The 10,957-nt window shown below is 44.9% G+C and overlaps 2 protein-coding genes across 3 annotated transcripts; both read left to right on the top strand.

Annotated features, from left to right (window-relative positions):
* Positions 1-903: 903 nt before the first annotated feature.
* LOC115681574 (O-fucosyltransferase 6-like) lies at positions 904-5,490 on the top strand. Of its 2 annotated transcripts, XM_030605552.2 has the most exons (10): positions 904-1,225; positions 1,381-1,455; positions 1,602-1,692; positions 2,085-2,161; positions 2,440-2,528; positions 2,633-2,819; positions 3,524-3,705; positions 3,969-4,071; positions 4,165-4,496; positions 4,670-5,490. In XM_030605552.2, exons 1-10 carry the CDS (start codon positions 983-985, stop codon positions 5,136-5,138), a joined length of 1,848 nt encoding a protein of 615 aa, XP_030461412.1. In that variant the 5' UTR covers positions 904-982; the 3' UTR covers positions 5,139-5,490. The 2 variants fall into 2 exon arrangements, with proteins under 2 accessions (XP_030461412.1, XP_030461413.1); XM_030605553.2 differs by lacking the exon at positions 1,381-1,455.
* A 462-nt stretch (positions 5,491-5,952) lies between these two features.
* LOC115681583 (protein HIGH CHLOROPHYLL FLUORESCENCE PHENOTYPE 244, chloroplastic) lies at positions 5,953-9,713 on the top strand. Its single transcript, XM_030605564.2, has 8 exons — positions 5,953-6,203; positions 6,389-6,624; positions 6,804-6,902; positions 7,577-7,771; positions 8,441-8,533; positions 8,632-8,727; positions 9,052-9,192; positions 9,343-9,713. The coding sequence occupies exons 1-8, from the start codon at positions 6,023-6,025 to the stop codon at positions 9,517-9,519; spliced, it is 1,218 nt and encodes a 405-aa protein (XP_030461424.1). The 5' UTR covers positions 5,953-6,022; the 3' UTR covers positions 9,520-9,713.
* The last annotated feature ends 1,244 nt before the right edge of the window (positions 9,714-10,957 follow it).

Genomic DNA, 10,957 nt, shown 5'->3' with positions numbered 1-10,957 from the left:
GCAATGAAGAATGAGTTTAAAATAGGTTAAAGGCCTTTTTTTTTTGTTTCTTAAAATGATGGCTTTGTCGATATCATCCAATCCGATCACGGGATATATTTACAAAGATACAAAATTGAACATTTGAAAATCGAGAAAATCATAAGGGAAAAGGAGGGGTAGATCCATCTTATTTAATCGAATATTCCTTTTAAATCGTCGAAGAAGGATACATCATCGAGATCATATCACCTCCCAGATCGCCTCTCACGACAGAGGATTCATATCCGCGCGCCAAAATCAATATTCGAATTCGTGCCATCCCGAAACACCGAAGGACTTCGACCCACAACGTGGCGAATCCCGATTGGTCGTCAAGACGCGATCGACTTATTCAAAGGTCCATCGTTATTCGAATAAAATCACTACCTTTTCATGTCAAATTCGATCGCCTGTTACGTCGTTTCATGTCGTATTCGGATAAAATCTACATCTATATTTGTAAAACGTGCCGTCCAGCGCTGATTTTGACTATCTTTCCATTCGCCACAACCAACTTCGAACCAGAAATCACCATATCCATTTTTTTTTTTTAAATATTATTTTTTTAAGAGATTTTTCTCGATTTTCTTGTAAAAACAACTACCGAAAATGACCTAGAATGTGACCATCGAGTATCAACGACGGCAGCACGTGGGGTGGGGGGGAGATCGTCAGAATGACTAGGAAGGGTTGGACGGGGCGGGGGCCAATCAGGAGAGCCCGCTAGCCTGCGACCGGCCGCACCGGATCGAGGCTCCCGATCAGGAAGCCAATATGATTTTAGGCGCGATTGCTTCGAGCACGAAGGAGGCCTCCTCCTCCTCCTCTCTTCTTTTGTCCCGCAGTGTGCGCCGAGGGGAGATTTTTCGCTGCCTCGCGACGGCGGCGGCGGCGGCGGCGGCGGCGGAGGGAGGGACTGACGAGAGCGTGCTGCGGAACTGATCGGGAGGCGGGGGACGGGATGAAGAAGCGGAAGCGAGAGATCGGCGGCGGCGGCGGCGGCGGCGGCGGCGTCCGGGGGGGATTCCACCGCCTCCTCCGCGGGAGGCTCGCCCACAGCTGCCGCTTCCACGGCGGCCTCCTCCCGCTGATCTCCGCCGTGTCCGGCTGCCTCCTGTTCCTCCACGCCGTCCTCTCCCTCCTCTCGCCTTCCCCGTCGTCCCTGCTGCAGCAGGACCACCTCGCGTTGCGACACCGCGGCTCGGTAAATGCTCGGATCTTCCCGCGTCGTTTTGGTGTCCGTCTGAGCGTGCGTTGCGCTCGATCTTCGCGTGAGCTTCCGTTGAGTGAGAGGATCGGTCGCTGATGTACTGGTTGTTTTTTTTCTTTTTTTTTTTTGGTCGTGTGGCGCGTGATCAGGCGTCGTCGGATCGAGCTGGCGACGGATTGGAGGAGGAATCGCCGGCGGCGGCCGGGAACTTGTTTCGTGTTCCGGTAATGAATGTTTGAATCGCGTCTGCGGGTGGTGTCGATAGGTTGAATCATTTCAGTCTTGCGTTGTCGCGTTCGTCTCGTTTCGCTGATCTTGAGATTCGTTTTTTTTTTTTTTTCCGTTGTCCTTTTTGATGCGAAATGAGCAGTCTACTGGAGGAAGTTTGAGTCGCGATTTGTGGACTTCGAGGTCATCGAGCTTCTTCTACGGCTGCAGCAATGCCAGCGGCCAATTCATGAGTAAGCATTCCTGTTCATATCTCATGTGTTGACTCTCTTGGACTGTGTCACTCATCCTTTGCTGCAACCAGTCATGGCACGACTGTTGGAACGACAACTTTCGGTTTTCGTCCGGCGGAAAAAAAGAAGAGGAGAAAAAGGACTAATTTAATCTGGGGTTGATTCTGTAACTCTATCGATGGGTGTTACTACGCTTGACAAGTTCTTTCCTCTTCCGGCATTGCTTTTAAGTCCCCTTTATCGGTAGGTGGAAGAGCAGCAATTGAAGCACTTACTAGTCACGGACAGCGCTGGCCTTCATTTTGACTAATTTTTGAATGCTGTCTGTCTTGACATAATTCTTGGCATTTGGTTTATACGGATTGTGGACTCTGTTTTGTGACCCTTTGCAGCCGCTGAGGCGAAAACGCAACCTAACCGATACCTGTTGATCGCCACTAGTGGAGGATTGAATCAACAAAGAACAGGGGTTAGTTAGTTAAGCTGCGCTCTTAGCCATACCTGTTTTTACTGTTCTTTTTTGATAATTAAGTGCCATTTCCATGCGACCATAAAAAAGAAAAAGCGCCATTTCCCTTCGCCTGTTCAATGATCCTGGGAACATACGTCCTAGTATAATCTATTCGAGCTATGGAAGTATGGAAGCGTAATTCTACTTTTGCCGTCATAATCTGACCATTTTAGTTACAGCTGTCTTACTGCATTTGTACTCCTGGTCGTGAACTCCTCATATTTTTATTGATGCAGATAACAGATGCTGTTGTTGCAGCTTATATACTAAATGTCACCCTTGTTGTGCCGAAGCTGGACCAGAAATCTTTCTGGAAAGACTCAAGGTTTCTTGGCTTCTCTATTATATAAGAACCCTATAAAGTTTGGTTATTTATATTCCCGAAGGCACAAATTATCTGCACTTACATGGTTATTGTGCTCGGTGCAGCAACTTCAACGAAATCTTTGATGTCAACTGGTTTATTTCCTTTCTCTCAAAGCATGTAAAAATCATAAAGCAGCTCCCAGCAAAGGAGGGAGGAAAAGCACTGAACCCATATACCATGCGCGTCCCTCGGAAGTGCAACCCAAAGTGCTATCAAAGTCGTGTTCTGCCTGTCTTAAACAAAAAGCATGTAAGGACTGTTGGTGTAATGATGCTGGATAAATTTATCGTTGAAAGTTCTTCACCGTGTTCAAGTGCAGACATTGAACTGAAGCTTTTCTCTTCTAAATATATATCGGAGACAATCTACCTCTGTACTGCTAGCGAGTTAGTGCATGACAAGAAATCTCTCCAATTGATGCACTTGAAGGTGTATAATAGGTGGAAAAAAGATTTACATACTATTCGAGGGGTTAGATTATGTGCGCTAAGCATATAATCCAAAAATCAGGTTCAGAATCTTGCATTAAAATGGCTGCAAAATGTAATAATTTCGTGCTTGAAGTGTCAACACAGAAGCTGGACAGAAAATTGTGCACTGACATGGAGGATCGTGATAATGTTTGTTAGCTCCTGAAATGGTTGACTCAGCTACGAAGTCCTGGAGAGATATTTCAATGCTAGAAGTGCATTTGTTTGTTCAAACCCGTTTTATTGAATTCTTAACAACTGATATTCCTCTAAGGGCCAGTCTTTTGGTGACTTGTGATTGGTTGAAAATGTTTTGCCGCACATTCTGATCTCTAAATATTTTTAGTTGGATAAAAAAGTTTTGGATCACGTTCTGATGCCTAAATATTTTATTTCCCGTAAATCTTTGTATTGTTTCACAAATATTTCTATGAAGTCTCCGGATATGATTCATTTGACATCCCAACATTCTTCTCATCGCAGGCTGTTCAACTTACCAAGTTTGATTACAGACTATCAAACAGGCTCAACAAAGATCTGCAAAAGCTGAGATGCAGAGTAAACTACCATGCTTTGAAGTTCACAACTCCAATTGTTGAGATGGGTAGGACATTGGTAGAGAGGATGAGGTCGAAAAGCAGTCACTTTATAGCCCTTCACTTAAGGTAGGTTTTCCTCATTTATCCTGTCAACTCTCATTTTTGGAGGTCACTGCTATGCATTTCGATGTAGTTCAGTCCTTCCACTTCGCACTTCACACGTGTGAAACCCTGTTGTATATTTATGTTTATCAATTCGTCAGGTATGACAATTTTCTCTATTGCTTCTCTCTCCCAAAGACTACAAAAATTATGTGAGCTTAGGTTTGATAGTATGATGATAAAAAAAAAAAGAGGCACCTTTTGATTGGATCGGTGATATGTTATAGGTTCGAACCAGACATGCTTGCATTCTCTGGATGCGATTACGGTGGTGGAGAGAAAGAAAGGCGGGAGCTTGGTGCTATTCGAAAGAGGTGGAAAACTTTACATGTAAGGCAATCATAGCATGCAACAACTAGCGATAATAATGGGAAAAAGACTATAGAGATCCTCTAAAGTAGAGCAATTTTCATGAAACTGCAGGCAAGCAATCCTGACAAAGTAAGGAGGCATGGAAGATGCCCGCTAACTCCAGAGGAAGTTGGTCTGATGCTGAGGGCTCTCGGTTTTGGAAGTGATGTCCACATTTATGTGGCATCCGGTGAGGTGTACGGTGGCAACGAGACATTGGCACCACTGAAAGCACTCTTTCCCAATTTTCATTCGAAGGAGACTATAGCAAGCAAGGAAGAGTTGGCACCATTCTCATCATTTTCATCTCGGATGGCTGCACTGGACTTCATTGTTTGTGATGAAAGCAATGTTTTTGTTACCAACAACAATGGAAACATGGCCAAGATTTTAGCTGGCAGAAGGTATGTTTCGATCTTCTATCTGATTGTGGCTCATTTCTGATGTCATGATTACAATACTTCAATGGAAATGAGTAACTGAGGATACAGTCGGCGCACGTGAGTTCCAGTTGTCGAGTTGCTGCTTGCTGTTAATCACCATTCTGCTTATCCTAGTTGACAATGTTTTGATTCAGGAGATACTTTGGGCACAAGCCAACCATAAGGCCAAATGCTAAAAAACTATACAAACTATTCCTAAATCGGAGTAGCGCTCCATGGGAGGAATTTGCCTCGAGGGTTCGGACCCATCAGATTGGTTTTATGGGAGAACCCAACGAGGTGAGGCCAGGCAGAGGCGAGTTCCATGAAAATCCATCGTCTTGCATTTGCGAGAAACCCGAAGCGAAGTCCAGGGCACGCATGGATGCCCCCACAAGAACCGATGACAGCGGCGAAGCTGATAAGGAGAAGAACGCAGGGAAGGTATCGACGTACGATGCGACAGAAGAGCAGAAACCCGAAGATGAACAAGATGGGCCCGACATGGATTACATGGAAGACGGAAATGAAAACCAAGGGAATCGCTTGCCAAACGGATCGGATTCCGAAACCAACCTGCTCAAAGCCGAACAGCCAGAACTGGAAGAGATGTTTTCTGACTGAAGGAAAGATACGGTCCATCCCTGACTCCACTCTCCTTTCAATTCTTTGGGTCTTTCCATCAGCCCTTGCAGCCAATTCTGTTTCTTCGGACGACATCAAGAAGGCGCATTGTATATAGAAATCGGGCGCCTGATGTTCTCACAACTTCATCGGGGGGCCAACCGCAAGCAAATCCCGGGCTTCCGCGATTGAATTTTTGCTTCTCTTAATTGTGTATTCATGCAGCATTTCCTTGTAAATTAAAACAATTTTGGGCCCTCTTCTTTTTGCTGTGATTCTTAGCCATTTGCTTTTGCCGCAAGGCAGAGGAAGGAACAGGGGGAATAAGAATAGGTACTTACGTTTTTTGGTAGGAGTTATATGTTCTCCAATAGTTTTATCAAATGTCTGATGGGCGAATGTTCCCGACAGCAGCTACGCCAGAAAGTTTTGCATCTGTACGTACAGGTCCGCGTCTTTGGTGGGAGCAGCACAAAATAATTTTTTTTTAAAAAAAATGTTACTCATGTCGCTTACAGAAATGAACGGACAAAAGAATATTTTCATTATCATAAAAATATTTAGAAATAAATTATTATTGGTATCATTTTCATCGATTAATCATTTTTAGCGATGTCAATTGATTATTCCTCGGACGACTGCTGAACGGCGTCGTATTGTCATCGCTGAAAGAGTGGGGGGGAGGGGTGGGACCGGGGCGCGGGTGAGCCAGAGAGAAAGTCGAGGTGGACAAAAATCGCAATCCCCACTTCGGAGAACGACGTGGCATCACTCCGATCCATTCGCCACATTACCAGAGGCACAGAGCACATGGCATGCATCTCTGAGCGAGAGAGAGTGTGCGCGCGCGTGTTCGGTTCAGAAGCATCATCATCATCATCATCATGGCCTTGAGACTGCCATCGCAATTCTCCACGCCCCGCCACCACCACCACCACCACCTCCTTCGTCGGCGGAGCAGGGCCACCGCCGCGCTCTCGTGGCGGCGCTCTCTGACGGTGGGGGACGCCCTCCTCCCCTCGAGCTGCTCCAGTTCCGCCGCTCTCGTCAACGCCTCCTCGCCAGGTAGTAGTATAACACATCCCCATCGCCTCGCGAGCTCGGTCACGCGATTGCACGGAGCATCCCGTTTCTGAACGTCGAGCTGTTTAGCTCATCCTTTTTGGGAACGTTGGGGGGGGGGCGGGTATTCGGGGCGGTCGTCTGCGCAGTTTCGGACTTTAGAGAGTGTTCATTCATTTCTTTCGCAGGGAAATCCCGCGCTCGGCCGTCGGTCGCGCGCGCCGCGCAGGCGCCGGCCGCCGCGAATCTTGCTCCGGGGACGCCGGTTAGGCCGACCAGCATCCTGGTGGTCGGTGCCACGGGGACGCTGGGCAGGCAGGTCGTGAGGCGGGCTCTGGACGAAGGGTACGATGTCAGATGCCTCGTCAGGCCTCGCCCGGTTCCGGCCGATTTCCTCCGCGATTGGGGCGCGACGGTCGTCAACGTAGGTGCCGCGAACCCAATCGTTTTGTCTATAGTCCCACTTGGGTGGGAATGTAAAAATTTTTTCCCTCCCCTCTGTCGTCGTGGGTGTCTTTCCGAGTTTCCTGGGGTTCGATGCAAACATTTCCCCCTTTTTCGCCTCTGAGCTTCTCACACGAGGATTGTCCCCCAACATTGTAGGCAGATTTGAGCAGGCCGGAGACTATACCCGCGACACTCGTGGGGATTCATACGGTTATTGACTGTGCGACGGGGCGCCCTGAGGAACCAATAAAGACGGTGATTCCTTAGCCTTCTTCCTTTTCTCGTACAGCATTTCCTTTTTTTTCCTTGTAGAATCAACGGTCGCTTTAGCATTTTCTGCTTCACAGCCCCCATTCCATGAATTAAGCGAACAGCATATCGAAATTACCATGATTGTTTGGAATTGCTTTAGCATTTTCAGCTCCGTTTTCCCCTGAGACATCTAATTGTCTCTTTAGAGGTGACGATGTTACTGGTGGTAGAGTGGAGAAACGACCCAACTGGGCTAGTTTTCTATATTCAAAATCGCAACCGCTTCGGTTTAATTTCTTCTCTGTCGTTGAGATCGGTATATGAACATGTTTCTGGATGATACGTATTTGCCTGCTGGATCAGATTACATTTCATCTGAGACAATTCGATTTTCTCTTGGTGTTGAACATCTCTTCCTTCTGAGTTGAACCGTATGAGTAATCTGTCGTTTGTATCGCTATCTCTCCTCTTTGTAAACTTTTCTCAAGATAAAAAGATGATAAATGTTTAACTCTTACATCATAAGAAGTTTTTTGACTCAGGCCTGGAGTTGAATCTCTGCCAGAAGAGTGTCTTCATTTCTCACTGACGTGCATCTACTGCGTAATTAGATTCATTTGACTATCAGGTACATATCCACGGGTTTGATGGTCTTACCAGCTTTCTGTTCTCTTTAGGTAGATTGGGTAGGGAAAGTTGCTCTCATACAATGTGCAAAAGCAATGGGTATCCAGAAATTTGTGTTCTTTTCCATCCACAATTGTGACAAGCATCCAGAAGTTCCATTGATGGAGATAAAATATTGTACAGAGAAGTTTCTGAAAGATGCAGGCCTGGATCATATTATCATTCGCTTATGTGGTTTCATGCAGGTAAACATTCTGACTGAAGGTTGGGTCTTACTGATGATATTTAGCAACGCTCAAATTCCTTTTACTCACCTCTGAATTTGTAAAGCCAAAAGGGGTAAAAGCAAAAAGGGAGGGGGAAAAAAGAAAATACAAATGAATTTGAACTAATATGTGGTTTAACTTCTAGCTTCCCCATTGATGTCGCAGTAGAAGCAACACCTTCATATGAAAAGTGCAGCTTGCTCGTTTTTGTCCGCTCGAAGCTGTCTCCTTTTCTTTCTTTCTTTCTTGGCCAGACTAGAAGCTGTCTCATTCAATCAAAGCTTCACCCAGCTAACATCCTTCTTCCTCTCTACTGTCACTAGTAAACATTATTTTGGACTTGTGAGGAGGACTGTCTTTGTCCATTACATCACAACATCAAGTCTCTGTCTTTGGAAGCCCATTTAGCTGACTCAGAACTTCAAAGCTGCATGCCGCTCTCACTGCTCTTGGGTCTAAATAGAATTAAGTCATGGGTAGCAACCTTTATGAAGTTCAACAACGGAAATGTTCACCTAATTGAAGTTATATTGTTTGCTAGGTATAACCACGCTTCAATGAAGTAGTCCGTAACTATTTTAAACTCATCTTTAAAGAACATTCCTTGCTTATTGTCTCTAAATGTAGTTCCGATTGCCAATTTTTCAGGGACTGATTGGTCAGTATGCAGTACCTATCTTGGAAGAAAAATCAGTCTGGGGAACTGATGCTCCAACTAGGATTGCTTATATGGATACCCAGGTTAGTAGCTTATAAGAGGTTGTGCTTTTACATATTCTGTGAGGTCAATTCTGCATAATTTTTGGTCTGGATCTAATTACATTGCAATTTCACACCAGGATATAGCTCGATTGACTTTTATAGCCCTACGCAAGGAAAATGTGAATGGCAAGCTCCTTACATTTGCTGGGCCTCGCGCGTGGACAACACAAGAGGCAAGTGACGTCACTTCATGTTGTTAAAAAGCCTAAGATACTTGTCTATGTTCTCAATCCTTTGTGTTTTCTGCCTTCTAGCCTGATGATGTTAAATTTTGGTAAGCATCTCTATACTGGTGAAAAGGAAAATAGTGACAGGAGCCATATAGGTTGTATATAGAGGAGCCTTTTCAGTGACGATCAAGTGCCAATGCTGTGAGCAGTAGCCTTAATTTGAATTAGTCATTGTAGCAAGAGTGTTGATGATTATGTTTCTGTATTTAACTGTATCATTGCATTATGCTGTCAGTTTTTTTTTTCCCTGATTGGAAATGCTGTCAGGTAATAACACTATGTGAGAGACTGGCTGGGCAAGATGCAAATGTGACGACAGTTCCAGTGTCAGTCTTGAGGCTAACTCGCCAACTAACTCGGTTTTTTGAGTGGACAAATGATGTCGCTGACAGATTAGCATTTTCAGAGGTAATGCACTAGAGGACCTTCCCTTTACTGTCACAAGCAATGGTCCATATAGGTTTCGAGTGATACAGTGATTTTCGCTTACCCATGACATGGATGTTTTAGAATGTTACCTATAACAGGAGGCCTAATATGGGTTACATGCTCATTCAGGTCCTTTCAAGCGATACTGTTTTCTCAGTTCCCATGAATGAGACGTATGATATTCTTGGTGTGGATTCCAAGGATATTGTCACCCTAGAGAAGTATATGCAGGATTACTTCACAAATATTTTGAAGAAATTAAAAGATCTCAAAGCGCAATCAAAGCAAACAGACATTTTCTTCTGAAGGAGGAACATCTGTGTGTAAGTGAATTCTTTTTCCACGATAATAGAGTTATTGACTATTCGTTATATCACTTGAAAGTGAACTCTGCCGTCTGTTCAGGATCCCAGGTTCTTCCTTTCCCTATCTTTCCTTTTACCCTTGTAAGTTGTAACATGTTACACATGGTAATTACAGAAATCAGAAATTTTCGCCGATTTCTTGTTTGGCTCTATTATAAGGCGAGCTAAGAAGTGGTTTGCCGTTTTTCTTTTTTTCCATCAGTACTACTAAGATCGGATGAGCTCTCTTGCTCATCTTGTGTGGATTCAGAGAATGCTGCTTGTCTAGGAAGCATTATTTTGGGTAGGCTCAGTTGTTTTTTAATTTGTGCTGGAGTACCTTTGGAAGTATTATTCAATTGTATACTTGTCCATGTTTCGCATGGATTTTATTTTTTAAGTTTGATTGAAATCATATGTTCCCCAGCACATCTGACTTATATGAAAATATAGTACTCTTAAAAGAATGATAATAAGTATGAGAGTTAAATCAAAGAGAAGGAAGTATCCTTTGAAAGTAATATATATCCTTTAGCAGATAATGTATCATGGATTCATTTGCCTTACATATGAACACACTTTACACTATTGAATATCTCTTATGTCATATATAAAAAAATTCAATTTATCATGGACCATGTCTATTTAATTCCATTCGTATTGTTTGGTCATTTTCTTAAGTAATCATTGTCCTATAAGTAACATTACTCTAAGGGCCCGTTTGGTAACGTGCCAAATAGTGAAAATTTCTGTTCTTTTGTTCCCAGAAATAGTTTGGGAACAGAAATGCGATTGGTAAACTTTTTGTTCCTGGGCACATTTTTGCAAAAATTTGTGCTGAGAAACAGTTTTGGAAGAGAAACAAGAAGTAAAAAAGTTGCTTCTTGTTTCTAACAATTTTGAGAATCAGTTTTTTTTCTTCTTTTTTTTTTTTTCTTTTCTTATTTTGTGGTGTTGTTCTTCCCTCAGTGAGCCGGCCGCCGTGACCGGCCACAGCCCAGGCCTAGCGAGGGCGTCACGGCCCTCAAGCCGGGCGAGGGCGAGGGCGGACCTCGCCGCCCGGGCGAGGCGGCCTCGCCCAGAGGCCGAGCGAGGCCGAGCCTCGCTGTCGGCCGCGACGGCGAGGTCGGCCTCGCTAAAGACGCGAGGCTCGGCCTCGCCCGGGCGGCGAGGAGCCCTCGCCCTCGCCGGCGAGGGCGACCCTCGCCGGCGAGGGCGACCCTCGCCTCCGCCGGCGGCCGGTCGGCGAGGGCCGTGACGCCCTCGCCGGCTCACTGGGGCGTGGCCGGTCGCGGCGACCGGCCATGGCCAAAGAAGAAAATGGATAAAAAGAAAAAAAAATTAAATAATTTAAAATATTATTAAAATATTATTTGGGAACAGAAATTTTATGTAGTTAC

This window comes from Syzygium oleosum, unplaced genomic scaffold, assembly GCF_021117445.2.
Source record: "Syzygium oleosum isolate NSW1041296 unplaced genomic scaffold, Sole_v2.1 Sole_v2.02, whole genome shotgun sequence".
In the NCBI taxonomy this organism is placed as follows: domain Eukaryota; kingdom Viridiplantae; phylum Streptophyta; class Magnoliopsida; order Myrtales; family Myrtaceae; genus Syzygium; species Syzygium oleosum.
This window is presented reverse-complemented; position numbering and strand designations above follow the sequence as displayed.